The 19,886-nt window shown below is 41.1% G+C and overlaps 1 protein-coding gene across 1 annotated transcript in view; it reads left to right on the plus strand.

The window, feature by feature from the left end:
* Positions 1 to 19,886, plus strand: part of l1camb (L1 cell adhesion molecule, paralog b) — a 77,078-nt gene that overhangs the window by 44,143 nt on the left and 13,049 nt on the right. The window contains 11 exon segments of the mRNA XM_079588793.1: positions 1,041 to 1,172; positions 3,244 to 3,387; positions 3,577 to 3,688; positions 6,950 to 7,110; positions 7,798 to 7,954; positions 9,219 to 9,346; positions 14,021 to 14,122; positions 14,538 to 14,738; positions 18,841 to 18,911; positions 19,030 to 19,255; positions 19,555 to 19,670. Coding sequence (XP_079444919.1) covers positions 1,041 to 1,172; positions 3,244 to 3,387; positions 3,577 to 3,688; positions 6,950 to 7,110; positions 7,798 to 7,954; positions 9,219 to 9,346; positions 14,021 to 14,122; positions 14,538 to 14,738; positions 18,841 to 18,911; positions 19,030 to 19,255; positions 19,555 to 19,670 — 1,550 coding nt within the window.

A 19,886-nucleotide genomic window follows, 5' to 3' on the forward strand; every position in this document is an offset into this window, starting at 1 on the left:
ATCGCCTGGAGGAATTTGGCCTGGTCCATCGTGTGCAGGGCTGAAGCAGCTTGACCAGAGGCAGCAAAAGCGCGTCCTGCGAGCACTGAGGTGTTCCAGCTAGCAGCAGTGTTCGGGCAAAGGTGAGCAGTCACAGCCTCTTCGAGGGGCGGCAGCGACTCGTAGCCCTTTTCCGCCGCGCCATCCACGGAGGAGAGTGTTGCGTACATGGAAGAGCTAGTACGTACGCAGTAGGTAGTGCGCCACGTCTATGTGAGTTATTGGTGAACTTCGGGGAAGAACGGTGCCGGCCTGTGACGAGGGGCCTGCTGGCAGATGGGATCCGCACGTGGCGCATGATGAACGAGGCATTTGAAACAACGCTCGTTCAGCTCTTTCAGACTGTATAATGTAACAGTATAGACAGAAAGGATATGTGTAGATCGCCGGATGGGCACTGGAGAACGGCGACAGGAGAAAGCAGCTTCCAATGTTGAAAAGGCTCGTTCTAGCAGAATAAGGCTCGTTTCGACGGCCATAGTTTCAAAGTTTGTAAGTTGCCGCTGAAGTTGAGTAAATCTGCTATAATGGCGAAGGCTCATTTATAGACTCTGCCGCACTCAGTTGGCGGGCTCTTACGTGTGTTGGCGCGCTGTTAGCTGATTGGCTGAGAGGCGCCTTCGCCATTAGATATGCAGTTTCTGCAGCACAGCCAATGAGTGAGCCAGTCACTCTCTGTGCTCGCTGTGCAGCTGCAATGCGTTTTACATAAAAGCTTCAATAATCTGAGGAAAGGAGTTTCCCCACTGCGTATAGCTACGCAATACGAAGTGACCGTTCTCGAAAGGGAACAAATATTACCCACAATGCATTATTTTTCTACAGTAAATTACTGTTTTAATGGAATGGGTTTTTTTACAGAAAGGTTTTACAGTGCACCAAAAAATTTTTTATGAAAATAACTGTTAATAAATTGTTTTAAAACACTGACTAACAAAATCAAAGAGATCACTGACACCCTGGTTTTGAAAGTATTTCAGTTTGATGTTGATTGTTTGCAGCTGCTCCTTACTGGACCAAGTGGCCTGAGGACCAGCTGTACGCCCCAGGAGAGACTGTGAGACTGCAGTGCCAGGCTGATGGGATACCAACCCCAAACGTAACATGGAGTATCAATGGAGTTCCTATCACAGGTACACAACGGGCCACAGCTCCATTTCATCTCTTCATCTACTGTTAGACCTTACCAGGCTTTTTTTTACAGTAAAATACTGGCAACACTTGCAGAAACCAACTGCCTTAAATTGAACAACTGTCGTTTAAATATATAAACAAAAAATAATGCACTAATAATGTGAGCGAATTATTACTGTGAACTTATTTAATTTTAGAGCACTAAAAAAGTATTGTACATAAATAGATTTGCGCTGGACCAACAACTACACAGTCACCGCCTGTTAAATAAAGCAACATGCAGCATATCATCAATGTTTCTAGATCTTCTGCTGGACTGAAGCACAGGCTCTACTCTTCAGCACAACGGTGACAGTTTTACAGTAAAAGTATTGCCAGTATAAACCTGTTAATTACTGTTAAAACACATACAGTAGGCGTGTCTTTTTATCGTACACTGTTAACCCTTTCAACCCCACAGGAAAATCCACACTACAAAGAGTAAAAGTAACATTGATGCAGTGTTGCAGTGAGATAGTTGGTCATTTGTGTATTGCATTAGTGATGAACACCTGCTGTTAACAAGCAGAATCACTGAAGGAAAGAGGAACACAAGAACTACAACTGACTTCCAGCCGTTACACATTATTACACTTATTATTAACCAGTATGACTTTATTTCTGGTATACAGTTGGTATTCAACCAGAATAATAATTTGGAGGCGGTAAAATTGCGGGTGTGTATTTGCTGCCTTTTACCGCTAAGTGCCACTATAATCACAGACTTTGAAAAGTGTCCGTTGATTCTCTCTATTACATAATCTGCCTCTGCGTCGCGGCTCATTAAGAGCTGGTAGTTGGTAGGGGTGCACGATATATCGAATCAATGTCGTTATCGCGATATCACATTGCCCGATATTATATCGAAAGTCTCGCAATACTTTTGCGATATTTTGTTTATGATGCGTCCGACATGCACCTCTCGAAAAATACACGTCGCTTGGTAGCGCTGCATTTACCCGACTCATGTCCTGGTTCTCCTTCTCCATAAACAACATGCAGTCAAGGAGAGGGCTAACTTTCCATGCTACAGGTTTCCCACAGTGGTCAGAAAGAAGACTGTTTCTCTCAATATGACTCTAGTCGCGACTCGCTTCAAAGATAATCGCCGTCACTCTCTCACTTCTCCCTCGCTCTACCACACAGTCCCCACACACACACACACACAGTCCCCACACACACACACTTGCCGGCTCGACGCACACACCAGTGCACAAGTATCAGGCCACCTGGCCGCTTCATGTGTTTTCTCAGATCGGATAGCTCTCTGATTTATCAAAACGATTCCATGTACACCTGGTCACATAAATGTGTTTTTGCAAAACGGATATAAATCCGATCTTCAATTCTATATGCAGATTTAATGTCCACGTCTAACCCTACCCAAGATATCCCTAAAATCAGAGGGAAATTATAGGTGAATAACGCTGATGTTGAAGCACCAAACCCTGGTCGTGAGCCTAAACTCTTGTTCCTCAAATCTGATTGGTTGAATGGAATTTTGATCCAGGAACATGCTGCACTTTGTGAAATCATGTTCCCATTCAGTCAATCACTGCGAGTTACGTTAGTAACTGACGAAATGGGATCGTGCCTGAGAGCTCCTCAATACTCCCTCGGCACAGACCGCTCATACGATTGCGTTGGAGGGACGGGCATACCAGTACAAGGTACCAGTACACGGTCCTCCCCTTCAGCCTGTCCCTGTCGCCGCGTCTCTACGAAGGTCGCGGAGGCCGCCCTGCTGCTTGTCTATGTAGACCGCCCACGTCTGGTATGCCAGCAGAAAGGAAAGGCTGTCTTTAAGCAGAGGTTGTCCCACTGGATAGTGGATGCCATCAACTTGGGTGTCCAGTCCCTGCCCATTTAATCATGAATGCTAAACTTGCCCAGTCGGTGATATCGTGGTGCCCTTCAGAACGTGATTCAAGAGTGCACAAAAGACTCTTGTCTTATCTCACAAAATATTTTATATAAACAATCTTGCAATATAGTAGACCGAAGGCTTCTGTTGTTCTCTCTGTGTTGCAGAGACAGATGTGGACCCCAGACGGCGTCTGACTCCTGGGACTCTGACCCTGATCAACGTTCAGTACAGCGATACGGCAGTCTATCAGTGCATGGCCACCAATAAACACGGCAATATCCTGGTCAACACACACATCCATGTCGTTGGTGAGTGTATTACTGTAAACTTTAATCAAATGCAGTTTGAAAGAAGGTGAATGGTGTCACTGCAGAAAGGGTTCAAACGAACAGGAGTGGAACATCATTGTGTACCTCATTCATGCCAACATAACAACACACTGATTGTTTTTCGTGAGATATTTCTGTAACGGCTGTGCCTGGCCTTGTGTCGGTCAGAGCTGCCTCCTCAGATCCTGACGGCGGATGGGCTCGTGTACAGCGCCTCGGCTGGGAAAACCGTCCTGCTGGAGTGCCGGACCTTCGGCTCCCCGCTGCCCAAAGTGGACTGGTGAGCATGTGTTGTATATCTCCCAAACACACTTAGCAATCATGCATATAATCTTCTATGTAGGTTTCAATTAACTCTTTCCCCGCCTGTGTTTAAAAAAAAACAAAGTTTGCCAGCCACCGCCAGCGTTTTTGATCATTTTCATTTCATGGCCCTAAGAATATGAGTTACATGCAATACATCAACAGAAAGAACAGACTCTCTGCTTTAAATAAAATCTGTTTTATATTAGCTTCATGCATTCTTTATTATCAACACTTGGATATGGGTAAGTTTCATAAAAACTACATTTTGAACAAAAAGCTGAGAAAATCAAGTTTTTGTCAAAAACTACATCCAGAGGGGACTCAGACCGATGATTGAGTCCATCAACACCCCTATGCTTTACACAGTCCTATAGCTTGTCCGGGTCGACATTTCATTCAATAACATTAGGCAGTTTTGATTAATATACTGTTTAACTTTTTTACATATGCATATGATTACATATGAGATCACTTGTGTCTGCATCTTCTTCTCTGTGTTTTGATCAGGAGATTCAGTCCTCTTTCAGAAGGTGTGTAAGTGCGCCCCCTGCCATACAACAGTGAAAACACAGAAAGCCGGAAAATTCCGTCAATGGCGGGGAAAGAGTTACGATTGTAAATCCATGCTAAGCAGAACTCTATGCAAGAGTTTTAAAAAATCTATTTAAAGATGTTTACATCTGGAGAAACTGCCCAGCTAACAGACTTATGGTATGAGAGTGTTCTCCAGATAATCAGTGTTGTTCTGGGAACGTGAAAAATGTCCACTTTTCTTGAAGTTAGAGGAACGTGTTTTAGAAGGTATGATGTTCCTCAAACGTTCTTTCAACTTAATTACGATTTAAAATGCAACATTCTAGAAGCGTTGATTTTTAACATTCCAATGTCCAGTGTCCTGAATGTTAATTTAATGTTATTTAAAGGTTAGTGTGATGTTCCTGAAACATTCTGTCAATCAACTTTCGAAAGAGTAATGAGAACACAAACTACAACTTTATTCAGACACAGCCTTAGATGAACTGAAGATAAAATACATTAACTTTCTCAAGATCTGATTAACTGATTAAACAACTCCACAAACAGCATTAGCTTCACTTATTACTATCCAGACTGACTTTATTTCTGTCACATGTCTACAGCAGTGGTTCCCAACCTTTTTTTGTCTGAGACCCCCTTTTTCCCAAGAAAATATTTTAGGCCCCCTTCACATTTAATGATATTATCGCTCTTGTAAGCTTGCAGCAAGGATGACAAAATATGTTGTTTTCAAACAAACGGTATGTTTACTATAAGCAGATATGTTTATGCACAAATAATAGCCTATGATATTGAAAATACGACAGAAACATCAGTAGGCCCTTTGTAATTTAAAAATGTAGGAGTAGCCTATACATTGGCCTTATTTGAAATGCAATAACATAAATATTCGCTCTGGAGTGTAGATAAAAAAAAAAAAAAAGAATATAGGCTATTATTAAATGACTGCTGTCTGGGAACTCAATACCTGCATGTTATTTTTGAGGCTTTATTTTTGAGGCTTTTGGCGCTATAGTGAGCGATAATAAACTTGCGTTTATTAACAGAATAATGCGTCTTTCGGAAGGACATTGTAGCCGGATCTACTTCTCTCTGTGAACCCCCCTGTGGGCCGCGACCCCCCTGTTGGGAACCGATGGTCTACAGAAGATCTTATTGAGAATGAGGAATGAGTTTAGATGTTGATGTTGAAAATGTTTAGTTTTGCTATGACGAGTCACGCAGGTCCTGGGCTACTCCGCATCCGAACCAGTGTAAAATAGTCCCAATGTAAACACTTATTATAGGAGTGCCATAGTGGTTCAGGATGAGACAAAAACACAGGTTGGAAAATTGTGTAAATTTTGAACAGAAAAAAGTTAAGGACTTTTATTTAATGCTCATTGCTCAAAACTTTTCAAAATATGACGCGACCCCCCACAGAGCTCGCTGAGGCCCCCTTGTGGGCCGCGACCCCCTGCTGGGAAACGATGCTCTACAGAAGATCTTATTGAGAATGAGGAATTAGTTTAGATGTTGATGTTGAAAATGTTTAGTTTGAGGTCACCATCATGGAGATCAGTGTTTGCTTTAGTTGGACTCTTGGCCTGCGTTATTAGCAATAGCAGGGGTTTAAGGAGAACATGTCTGTTTTAATAACTTATAAAGGACTGTAATTAAACAATTGCTTTCGCTGTAGTTTTGCTCATTTTTGGATCTTGAATGTAATTTGAGAAGAAGGTAATGAACTCAATTGATGTAATAAAAATAATTTGTAACTGATGAAATTTGTGTACGATTGTACAAAACTATTTAGAAGTTAAGAACGACACACTTAGACATCAGCACTCGTCATACAAACCTCAACAATGGTGAAAATCAAAAAATAAATCAGCTGTATAATTGATTCATGCCGCAATGCATGCTGGGAGTCATGAATGTATTTTGTAAGCTGCCATGAAGAATGTCCCCATTGTTGTGTTTCATATGCCGAATGTGGACGTCTGTGAGTGTATAAACTATTTAAAACAGAACCTTAGCAAACACTGATCTCCATGATGGTGACCTCAAACTAAACATTTTCAACATCAACATCTAAACTCATTCCTCATTCTCAATAAGATCTTCTGTAGACATGTGACAGAAATAAAGTCAGTCTTTTTAGTAATAAGTGAAGCTGGTAATGCTGTTTGTGGAGTTGATTAATCAGATCTTGAGAAAGTTCATGTATTTTATCTTCAGTTCATCTAAGGCTGTGTCTGAATAAAGTTGTAGTTTGTGTTCTTATTACTCTTTCGAAAGTTGATTGACAGAATGTTTCGGGAACATCACACTAACCTTTAAGTAACATTATATTAATATTCAGGAAACTGGACATTTTTATGTTCTTGGAATGTTAGAAATCAACGCTTCTAGAATGTTGCATTTTAAATCAAAATGAAGTTGAACGTTTGAGGAACATCATACCTTTTAAAACACATTCCTCTAACTTCAAGAAAACTGGAGATTTTTCACGTTCCCAGAACCAACACTGAATATCTGGAGAACGCTCTCATAACAAAAGTCTGTTAGCTGGGGTGTAACTGACACGAGGGGAGCAGAACATTTTGAGAAAGATGAATGCACTAATAATAACGCAGTATGAATGCGGGTTTGAGGTTTGTCTGCCAGATGTGATGTTGTCTTGTGTGTTTAATCCAGTGCGACTTCATGTTTGCAGGGAGATTGTAGACACTGGTCCAGCTCATGCTAATGCTAAAATGTCTCAGATGACCGATGGAAGGCTTCAGATCAGTAACGTGAGCAAAGAGGACAGCAACATGTACAGATGTTCAGTGACACACAGCAACAGGAGCATCAGTGCTGAGCTGAAGGTCTTCAGTAAGTGTCCATTCCAGAAAATCATCATCACAAGTAGCAGATCCGAACTGAACACTGTGCTTTCTTAATACACATTACCTGTTACATTGAATATCAATGATCCGGCCCACATCTGGCACATGTGGAAAGATGATCCGGCCCACATCTATAAAACTTTATGGACTTAAATAACTAGCTTCCGGCAGACAACTGTATGCATCGATTTATGGTGGAAGACTGACCCCTGACCCGATGCATGACGTAATGCTGAAGGATAGAGCAAAACAAAACACCAGTCACGAATCAGAGTCTAAAACAACTAGTTTTAAAGAGAAATGTCGAGAGAGGCGTCTAAACTTACGATACTCCTACATCCCACGCCATACACTGGTTACTCTTGTCGACTCGTGTAGTATGCGCACTGCCGTCTGCCGGAAGCTAGTTATTTTAGTCGATAAAGTCGATTTATATAACTCAGATTATATTCATCTGAAAGAAGAATGTCATATAGATATAGAACAATAGATTTGAAATGCGTGGAGATGGTTCCACAGGGAGGGAAGGAGTCATTCAGAAACCTGCTGCACACTCACATTCACAAACATACATTTCTCACCACATGATCCATTCCTGACCCACATCTCTTATATGGAATTGTGTCACATTATGGACGTAAAATAAGTCATGAATGTCTTTTCATGTCTCCAGACAGAACTAAGATTGTAGACCCTCCCCAGGATCTCCATGTTGTACGTGGAAATGATGCAGTTTTACAGTGCAAATATACAGTGGACCACAAGTTAAAAGATCCCACAGTTCAGTGGAAGAAGGACGGACACAAGATCACTACATCTCCTGATGACAAGTAAACACACAATTTGAGCTTATTTGTATCTAAAATCTACAAACCTTGTCAATTGATAGTGCACATTTTCTGTTGATTCTGTTATTTTTTTCTTCGTTTTAAGGTAAAATATTGTGTAAAAGACATTTAAATGTAGTCATTATTATTTGCATTCATTTATCGGCACAATATGTATGATTTTTTTGTACAAAAATAACATTTATAGACCAAAAAACAAATTGTTATATAGCTCAACACTGTTAATCGAATTATTTTAATGGCTTATTTTCCTGATTTTCCACGAGTTTCATGCTTTTACCATGCCTTAGAGAGAAACACTATTTGGTCAAGTGGCTAACATAACATAATCAGATCTTTGTGAGCTTTATTTTTAGTAACAGTAATGCAGCATTTTCTTCAAAATACAGTATGTTTTAAAATTAATTGCATGCCATTTAGCAACACAAGCCATCCAGCATTTATTAATATGATATTCTAATATCGATCTAGCTCACTACAGTGTGCAACAAGTGTCTCTCAGCAGCCGGTCCACTTACGGTCCACATGCCCTTGACCGTAAGAAGCGGAAGATAATGAAAGTCCCCCTCCTCTTGAGAGATCCACAGCACTCGACCCTGCTCTGCTTCATACTACAGTCATGTTAATAATCTCTTCCATGAATATTATTTCTGCCCAAGTTCCGTCGGATTATTTTCCACCGCTGTGAGATGAAGACAGTAGGCTTGTTCGACTTGAGCCGGCGCTGCACAGACCGATCGGTTTATGACATCAAGGTACGGCGAGAGCAGACGGCTGCTTATGTCATACACCGATCGGTCTGTGCAGCGCCGGCTCAAGTCGAACTTCAATGTAGTGTTGGTAAAACCATATTGTCATATGTGAAGTTCACAACATAATTTCAGGAAGAGTAAATCCATCTAGTCTTTCAAATACTGCGGGAGCATATAAGCAGTCACTCACCTGGCTCTGGCATCAGCTTGTCTGGCATCCCTCCACCTCCCCAACTCCACCAATATACTTTAGGCATCTTGCTACCATACTCATCATCCAAGCTTTAGGAGTCCCACTGGGGGGTGTATCTGAGCTCGAGTTGAAGCTGCTTCCTCGAGGCCCTCCACTGCGGACAGCAAGCCAGATACCCTTAACCTTATTAGCTTAAAGATTATATGGGCAAAGGAATTTGTGAAGTTGTATGCATTGGATTTTATGGATGAATTCCATATTTTGCTGGTGTTTAACGTTTGCGTTTTCCACATGGTTGCAGGTATGCTGGATACCTAGATGGCTCGCTGAAGGTGACCAATGTTCAGATGAAGGACACAGGAACCTACAGCTGTGAGATCAGCACTAAACTCGACTCGGACAGCGCCGCCGGCTCCATCACCGTACAGGGTGAGTCTGTCTCTTCCAATTAGACATTTCTACTTTTAGTCATTTAGCAGACACTTTTATCCAAAGCGACTTACAAATGAGGACTAAAGCAAGCGAGTCATCGTGAAGAGGCAAAATCAACGCAAGAAGTGCTCAAAATACAAAGTTCAGACATTGCTCATAAGCCAGACAAGGGAGGATTAAAGGAAAAGGAAAGAATATATTTATTTATTTTTTATGTCAAGTGCTCACGGAAGAGATGAGTTTTCAGTTGTCTTTTGAATGTGGTCAGGGATTCTGCATTCCGGACGAGGGTAGGGAGATCATTCCACCAGCATGGAGTCGTGAATGAGAATGTTCTGGAGAGTGATTCTGTGGCTCTCTGTGATGGTACCACGAGTCGTCGCTCATTGACCGATCGCAGGCTTCTGCTTCACAAAGTTAAATTAACTCTGCTCAGAGAACAGTTGGTCCCTCTCTACAGAGAGTTAAAATAACTCTGAATCAGAGTTAAAGTTAATGAGATACTTAAGTGATTAATTAGGTGATGATTGGGCATTAGTGATGAACACCTGCTGTCAACAAGCAGAAACACTGAAGGAAAGAGAAACACACAAACTACAACTGACTTCTAGCCACAGCCTTAGATGAAATCAAATGAAGACAAAAGACTTTGATGGGGTGATTGAGGTTGAGTCTAGCTGGATAGTGAAGTCGTGCTGTTAAGACGGATTGGCAGGGAGGACGAGAAGCTTAGTCTTTGTCAGGTTGAGCTGCAGGTGATGTTCCTTCATCCATGCCGAGATGTCCGCCAGGCAGCTTGAGATACGTGCAGCTACTGTGGGATCATCAGGTTGAAATGAGAGGTAGAGAGGTAGAGTGTCATCAGCATAGCAATGGTAAGAGAGGCCATGTGCCTGTATGATGGGTCCCAGTGATGTGGTGTAAATGGAGAAGAGGAGCGGTCCAAGAACTGAACCCTGAGGAACCCCTGTAGTCAGTTGATGTGCTTTGGATATCTCACCTCTCCATGCGACCCTGAAGGACCTACCTATGAGATAGGACTCAAACCAGTGGAGAGGAGTTCCTGTAATGCCCAGTGATGAGAGGGTGGACAGGAGGATCTGATGATTCACAGTGTCGAAGGCAGCAGACAGATCCAGGAGAATGAGAACTGATGATTTGGAGGCAGCTTTTGCGATCCGCAGGGCTTCTGTGACTGACAGCAATGCAGTTTCGGTTGAATGCCCTTTCTTGAAGCCAGATTGGTTTACGTCTAGTTGGTTGGTCAGAGAGAGGAAAGATGATACTTGGTTGAAGGCAACTCGTTCAAGTGTTTTCGCAATGAATGGTAGGAGAGAGACAGGTCTGTAATTCTCTAAGAGTGATGTGCTTAATGTGGGTTTCTTAAGCGGTGGAGTTACCCGAGCCTGCTTGAATGCTGTAGGAAAAGTGCCAGTGTGGAGCGATGAGTTGATGATGTGTGTGAGTGCTGGTAGAAGTGTGGGAGAGATGGCTTGTAGAAGGTGTGAGGGGATGGGATCTAGAGGGCAGGTGGTGGGGTGACTGGAGAGGAGAAGTTTAGATACTTCTTCCTCGATAGTGAAGAGAAGGAGGGGAGAAGGTGCTTGGGAGTGGAAGGGGTTGGACTGGGTTCCTGTCTGTGTGGAGCTGAGAACTGACTGCTGATAGTTGTTGTTCTGTTGGTGAAGAAGTTCATCAGCAGTTAAAGAGGAGGTGGGTGGTGGTGGAGGTGGACAGAGGACAGAGAGATGAATGTCTTGAAAAGTGATCGTGTGTTAGCGGCGCTGTTGATCTTGCAGGGTTTTTCCTGCATAGAGAATTATGAGGCGGCCGCTTCCGTCAAATACCGTGCCGCCTCCGGCTCTCGACAAATCTCGAACAGACAGTCACATGCTCAGATACACTTTTCCACCGTGACGGTTAAGTTGCGGGTTCCCGGCCTGCGGCCATTCCATTCTCAACCCGTATAGTTTGCCGATAGTGCTGCGCGGATCATAATCCGAAGTTTGGCGGGGCAAGTAATAAAAACATAATGTTACAATCGAGGGTGGATGATAGATAAATCATTATAATGTGTTGAGTTAAATAAAGACCTCTCATCACGGTAAAACACAATGAACGTCCGTCACTCTTTTACTTTCGTTTTCAACAACGTACGTAATTCTCTTCAGGGAAAACCATTCAAGGAAAACATATCAGGGCTCGACAATAACGCTTGTCCGGGACACGTGTGTTTGTTTTTAAGGGATAAGTGAAATAATTGTTCTTGCCCAACTGGACAAATGCCCTGATTAAAAACATTTTCAATAAAAAAATAAAAAATAAAAAAAATAACTAGGGAATCACAGAAAACGCGAGGATGATTCTGATTTTATTTCATTTAATGTAAGTGGCGATTGATAGCCTTTAGTTGATAATAATACACTGACGGTAACAAAGTTGCGCTGTTTCAATTTGAATTGAAAGATGGAGCATACATTTAATACAATTAGGGAAAACATTTCCTTTATAAAGGTAAAAAACTTATTCTGATAAGAGTTTTTTCCAACAGTGATGTAATGAAACATTGACAATTTAAGTTTGAAGGTTTAGGCCATTAAGGAAATGTAATTTTGCCAAAAGAAGAACTTATATTTTAAATAAATGTTAAAGCAGCTTACTTCAGTGTGATATTTTACATGATCATGTATGACACTTGTAATGTGATGATCAGAGGCAGATATCTAAATCAGAGAATATCATATTTGGGCGGTTGGATTATTAATTTTTAACAGCAGATTCGGGGTGCACCAGATTAAGACCCCCCCTAGAGGGACCGAGCTCAACACACAAAAATACTGTGGGAAACACAGTAGGCTATGATAGTCTACTATTTTTTATTATCTTATTATTAAAATACATGGTCAGGATTTTACCTCCTCCGCCTTGTTTTGAGCCAAGAAAAACCCTGTCTTGTTGTGGAAATATGAAGGTTTTGCAGCATGAACATCAACAGAAAAGGAAGAGAGCAGAGATTGATACATACTCAGGTCAGAAGTGTCTCCATTTCCTCTCTGTTGCCCTGAGTTTGGTCCGGTGTTCACGAAGAACCTCAGATAACCAGGGGTTAGAGGGAGTAGTACGTGCTGGCCTGGAGGAGATAGGGCAGATATTGTCTAAAGAAGAAGTTAAAGTGGAGCATAAGGTATCTGTTGCGGTATTAACATCCAGAGATGAGAATTGTGAGGGTGAGGGAAGAGAAGATGACACAGCAGAGGAGAGATGGGAGGGAGAGAGTGAGCGCAGGTTTCGTCTGAAAGTAGCTGGTAGGGGGGTTGGTGGAGCATGGGTAGTGAGTTGAAGATTGAATGTAATGAGGAAATGATCAGAAACATGGAGAGGTTTCACCAAAATGTTGCCCGTGATGCAGTTGCGTGTGTATACCAGGTGTAGTTGGTTGCCTGATTTGTGAGTACCTGTGGTGATGAGCCGTTTGAGATCGAATGAGGCTAGAAGAGAGATGAAGTCTGTTGCATTCGGCTTCTCTAGATGAATGTTGAAATCACCAAAGACTACAAGTGGGGTGCCATCCTCAGGGAAAGAAGACAGCAGCACATCCAGCTCCTCTACAAAGCTTCCCAGTTGACCTGGGGGGCGATATATGACTACAATATGGATCTTAATGGGGGTTGTAAGTGTAATATTTTCAAATAGTTAGAAATGAGAAGACCAGTGCCCCCACCCCTCCCAGACTGGCGAGGAGTGAGAGAAGGAGAAGTTGTTAGAGAGAGCAGCAGGGGTTGCTGAGTCTTCTGGACGAATCCAGGTCTCAGTCAAGCCTAAAATATTAAGAGTAGAGTGAGATGCAAAGGCTGGAATGAAGTCAGCTTTGTTGACTGCTGACTGACAATTCCATAGACCCACAGAAAGAGAGAGAGGTGTGTGTGAGGATGAGAGAATGGGACGCAGATTAGCAGTATTGCGCTGCCTTCTGTGCGTGATGAGAGATCGTCGTCGAGAGACAACAGGATTGTATTGAAAGCACATGTTGAGTAAGGGAAATAAGATCAAAGTGGGAAAGGAAAGGGGAGAAGAAGATAATGAAGTGCCTTACAGGTGTCCTTGCTTGGTGGAGTCGCGCAGGTAGAGTCGCAGGTCTTTACCCGAGTCGGTCTTCACACGAAGAGCCTGAACACGAGAGCTGAACACACCACAAAAATATAATGCTTTCAAATCAGCCCTTGCAATTAGCACAGCAAAAGCAAATATCCTGAAACTGGGAGAAATCGAAACTAGCTGTTGGATAGCGCTACACTAAAGTGCAATAAAATACAAACGGCAACCCTTAAGGCCATTGCACACTGAGTCCGAAATTCGCATCCGAGATTTTCGCACGTTAAAAAATAAATACGACCTCACGTTATGTCAATCACGCTTGCACACTGCCTCCGAAACTTTCGTCCGTCATAAAAAAAATCGAAACGGGTTCGATTTTCTGCGTTTTTCGCATCCGTAACAAGCAGTTTGAATGGTGTTTGAATGGTGCTTTGACAATTCAGAGCCACCGAATCACGAATACGAAAAAACGCATACGAAAATTTCGGACTCAGTGTGCAATGGCCTTTAGACCCATAAGACAGGCTTTACATTTCACTGCTTCTGAGGCACATTCATGTGTTTGACGGTCCTCAGATAAACCGGCTTCTCCTCACTCGCTGGAGTTGTCTGAACAGATGGACCGCAGTGTCACCCTCTCCTGGACGCCAGGCGCTGACAACAACAGTCCCGTATCTGGTAATTATTATCAAATCATTGACTATTTTCATAAGAGCCCACCATTGACCCCTTTCTATGTTTTATTGTATTTATTTAATCTTCACAAACTACAAATCATTAGAAAGGTCGGTAACACTTCGATGGTCCACTTTAGACATCATACTGGCTATAAGTAACTATATTGCAAATACATGTCAACTTACTCTACTAACCTGAACAGCACAGTCTACTAATACTCTAATGAAGAGTTAGTTGACATGACAACTTTTTTGGATCCATTCTGTCTTATTCAGGAACAGAACATCCAGACTCTAGACAACAGACATCCATTGTTCGATTTGTGAATTTTGTAAAAGATCTGATTCAACACATGTTTTGTTCATGATTCAGCTACATTATGATCATCTGGCCTTTCGTCTCTGTTGTCCACCAGAGTATGTTCTAGAAATGAAGGAGCAGGATCCAGCAGGATCCTCCCGGTGGGAGAAGTTTAAGACAGTTCCTCACGACATCAAACACCTGGAGGTCCATCTGGAGCCGTACAGCACATACCACTTCCGGGTCAGCGCTGTGAATGCCATAGGACACAGCGAGCCCAGTCCTCCCTCAGACTCGTACAGCACCCCAGCTGCCAGTAAGACACTCTGAAACACTCAATGAAATACAGGGGAAAATGCAATGGAAGTTACAATCCAATCGTTTTTACAAAGTGGTGATTTTGAATGAATTTCGGATGAGACATGACCTCACCCTTAAACCAAACCGCCAATGGTTTCGCAAATAGGGTCTAAGCAGATCATATGAAAACATAATACACTGTTAACCCTTGCTGTAAAAAAAGGACAAATTCTGACAGTATCATACCATTTTCCATTAAAACAGTAATATATCGTAGAAAACAATGCATTCTGGGTTATATTTGTCGTTTTTGAGAAAGTACACTGTTAGGTCCTGTCCCAAATGGCACACTTCATATGCACTTTCGTTCTTGTAGACTTACAATGGCTGCCGCGTGCGCGTGTCCGGTAAGTCCGTGAGACCATAGGGTGTACCATTTGTCACTTAGCTCTCAGAAGGGTGCTCGCGAGCGGTCGGTTTGCGGCTTCGATGCGCACTTTTCCCGAGCCCGCACTGATGCGCACTCCGCAGCACACTTCTTCCCGACAGTCAGAGCGGCGTTATGTCACGTGCGGACTCAGAGGAAGACCGCGAGTGCTTAGGGTGCCATTTGGGACAGGGCCTTAGATCTTACCAGGGTTTTTTTACAGTAAAATATTGGCAACACTGTTGCCAGTAATTTACTGTTATTATTATTTTTTATTTTTTAATTTTTTTATTATTATACAGTTCTATACTGTTTTTGAAATGTGTCTTTTTATCTTACACTGTTAACCAATCTAGACAATCTAGAACCTTTCTTATTAAAGGTTGCAGCTGAAACTATAGCCAATCCTATAGCATATATTTTTAATTGTAGTCTGCAGACAAATTTAATTCCCAAATTATGGAAAGCAGCCTATGTGCTTCCTTTGCTAAAGGGTGGCGACCCTTCAGATCTTCATAATTATAGGCCAATTTCCAAACTTTCTATTCTTGCAAAAATTTTGGAAACTCAAGTAAACTGTCTATTAAAAGAATATTTGGCAGAGCATAATATTTTAACTGATGTACAGTCAGGTTTTAGAGCTGGACACAGCACTGTTACAGCAACTTTGTTACTATTAAATGACATTATAAATGCCTTGGACAAAAAGCAACATTGCGCTGCCTTATTTGTGGATTTGTCCAAGGCATTTGACTCTGTTGATCATAAACTATTGCTAAATAGATTAATTAACATTGGAATAGGAAACACAGCTATCAATTGGTTCAAGAATTATCTTACAGAACAAACGCAATGTGTTTCTGTAGATGGTCTTAAATCAGACTTTTTAGAGATTTCCAAGGGTGTTCCACAAGGCTCGATCTTAGCCCCTATTTTATTTTCTATATTTATAAATAATATTGGAAAGGATGTGCAAACTGCTATACTGCATCTTTATGCAGATGATACTGTGATATACTCAGTTGCCCCTTCATTGAACCAAGCCATAAATTACCTTCAATTAGCCTTTCAACACCTTCAAGTCTCACTACATGGCCTTAAGTTAGTGCTAAATACTAAGAAAACCAAATTTATGATGTTTTCAAGGGCTCGTTCCCAATCCCCAGATAATATAATTATTAACACACTAAATGGGGACTTAATTGAAAATGTTTCATCATACAAGTATTTAGGTTTTTGGCTGGACAACAAACTTTCTTTTAAAGTTCATGCGGAAAAGCTTGTAAAAAACTGAAACTAAGACTGGGTTTTTTTTAGGAATAAGGCTTGTTTCAATTTGTTAGATAGGAAAAAACTTGTGCAGACTACTTTTTTAAGTGTTTTGGACTATGGTGATATTGTTTACATGCATGCTGCCTCTAGTACTCTTCACTTTTTAGATTCTGTGTATCACAGTGCTCTTCGCTTTCTAACTAACTCTGCTTCCCGTACTCATCATTGTACGTTGTATGAACTGATTGGTTGGACGTCACTAAGTCTACGTAGACAATTTCATTTGTATATTTTTCTATACAAGGCCATGTTGGGTAAACTGCCGGCATATTTATGTGATCTTCTTAAGAAGAATTCCAGCAGTTTTCATCTCTGTTCCACCAGGTGGCTCTCTTACCAGGTTCCAAGGGTTTTTACTGAGCTGGGGAAGAAAGCCTTCTTTTACTTTGCGCCATGGTCTTGGAATAATTTGCAAAACTTGCTACATCTAAATGATTTAGTCCCATTAAGAGAATTTAAGACCATGTTAAAATGCCATTTAACTCAAAAATGTAACTGTCATATGTGACCTGTTCCTTTTTATGTGATGCTTGTTTGGATGTTTTGATTATGTTGTATTTGTATTTAAATTGTAACTGGTGTGCCGTCTTGGCCAGGAAAAGAGACTCTGTCTCAAAGGACTTCCTGGTTAAATAAAGGTTAAATAAATAAAAAACCCTCTCAACCCCACAGGAAAATCCACACTACAAAGAGTAAAAGTAACATTGATAAGATAATTAAGTGAATATGTAAGTGATTGTTGAGCATTAGTGATGAACACCTGCTGTTAACAAGCAGAATCACTGAAGGAAAGAGGAACAGACGAACAGAAAATAGAGAAACACAAGAACTACAACTGACTTCCAGCCATTACACACTATTACACTTATTATTAACCAGTATGACTTTATTTCTGTCATGCATCTACAGAAGTTGTTATTGAGATTGAAAATGTTTGGTTTGAAGTTACCATTATAGAGATCAGTGTTTGGTTTAGTTGGGATGCTGACCCTTGACTTATGATAACATCAGCTTTTCTCTCGCTGCATGAACTGTGTTTTACAAGCCACACTTGTGCACACACACACATCGTTTGTTATATTGATTATGGTGACTAAATCATAATATAGCTTGTTCATTCACTGATCTCGTTCAGAATTAATCCTGTATCAAAAGTGTAACATTACCACCTCTGTGAAACTATAGCAGTGACTATTTTTTTAACACGTCATGCACAACCAATGAAACAGAGCTACACACTCTTGTAGAAACACAGAGGTATCAACAATGGTAACAATACTTGTTTTCTTTATTTATTCATACTGCAGTGCATGCTGGGAGTTTTATACTATCCTGGAACCCAGCATGCATTGCGACATGAAACTTTTCATTGTCACCATTGTTGAGATTCATACGCTGACTGTTGATATCTGTCTGTTTAAGTCGATCAGGAGCTCAAACTGTCTTGATGCACTATATGATTTCAATATTCAGAATAACTGATTACAGGAACATTGCTGGATTTCATATTGTAGATTAACAGATATGTGATAAATATGAAATACCCATAAATTCAACGCTTATACAGGTCGACATCAGACATGTCCAGAATGATTACAGCCTCTTCACAACAGGTAAAAACACCTGATCATCTTCCTCTTGACTTATTCTTGCCATAATAAATGTGTTTTATAAACTCTCAGTTACGACAGTCAGAGAGAAACTAATGTTATAAAGTCAATGGTCAAGAGCCCAACTAAAGTAAATACTGATCTCCATCATGGTGACTACAAACTTTATTATTTTCAATAAAACAGCAACTAAATCTCTGTTAATTCTCAACAAGAACTTTTGTACATTTATGGAAGAAATAATGTTAAACTGGTCTGTAAACTGGTTTCACACTCAGTGTGGCTGGAAGTCAGTTGTAGTTCTTGTGCTTCTCCTTGTCCTGTTCTTGTTTCTCTGTCCTTCAGTGATTCTGCTTATCAGGTGTTCATCAGTGTCTCAACTCACTCACTTCTTCTCATTCAAGTGGACTATATTAGTGAACTAGTGTAGGGAATAGTGAATGAGGGTATAGGGTGTGATTGGGAAAACAGCTGCTGAGTGTCGACATTGAGCGCTATATATATATATATATATATATATATATATATATATATATATATATATATATTTTTTTTTTTTTTTAAGGCACTGTTCTTTCTTTTGATATATTGCATATAATCAGATATTCATACAACATAATATTCTGGGGGCCATGAACATTTTTGTGAAAATGATTAAAATTCTGGCGGTGGCTGGCAACTTTTTTTAAAACGCTGGCGGGGAAAGAGTTAAGAAAGCTTTATGGATTAACAATCTCTCTTATGCACAGAACCTGAAATGAACCCAGAAAATGTGAGGACTGTGTCTACTGATCCAAACAGTATGGTCATCACATGGAAGGTGATTAACAATCTTGTACTGGAGAAAAGTCTTCTCCAAAAGAGAGAGCCATATTGCACATTGAGAAGATTGACATTTGCATCATGTTTAATCTCGTTTTCTTTCTTGCATTTGGAAGGAACTGGAGCGACAACATTTTAATGGACCAGGTTTTAAGTACAAGATCTACTGGCGTCAATCTTCAGACAGAGATCTACACTGGAAGGAAAGCAGCGTCTCAAATCCTCCGTTCATCGTGAACGACACCGGGACCTTCATCCCCTTTGAAATAAAAATTCAGGCGGCCAATGACCTTGGTGGCGGACCAGAACCAGTTGCAAAGATCGGCTACTCGGGAGAAGACGGTGCGTTTCCTAATATCCAGACGAGTTCATGAAAGCTGCATTCGCTTTGACACATGCTTTGCTTTATCTTAGCCCAGCATTCCCAGTGTCCAGGTTGCTTTATGCTGATTAGTGCCAGTTTTGTGTTGATCAGAAAGATACAGTTCCTACATTCTGAGGATTCTCAACATCCTTCTCTTACAGTTTTTTCCAATTATTTACATACGTTTGCTGAATCTTTGTTCCAACTTCCACAAAGAAGTTGTAACAATGTTGTATTGCTACTTTTTATGTCAAAATTAACTCTCAATCTCTCACAGTACCTCTGGAAGCTCCGTCACAAGTGTCCGTCACCGAGCTGAACAAAACTGCGGTCATGGTCAGATGGAGTCCAGTCAGCACAGAATCTGTCCGCGGACTCTTGCTAGGCTACAAGGTACACAATCTTTAAACCATAATTCAGTTTCTGCACTTTACTTTAGGGGTATTAACTACTATGTATTAACATAAGAAAAATAAAACACCAACAATTTTCTGTGTAACTACATGTTGTTCTGGAAGATTCTCGTATTTACTGCTGGTGAGCTTGAGGTTTGGTGAGGTTAGGAGTAGTGGTGGGTAGGGTATAGAGTTAGGCTTTAGTTTGGTTACG

Source organism: Phoxinus phoxinus (assembly GCF_949152265.1).
Source record: "Phoxinus phoxinus genome assembly, chromosome: 18".
In the NCBI taxonomy this organism is placed as follows: domain Eukaryota; kingdom Metazoa; phylum Chordata; class Actinopteri; order Cypriniformes; family Leuciscidae; genus Phoxinus; species Phoxinus phoxinus.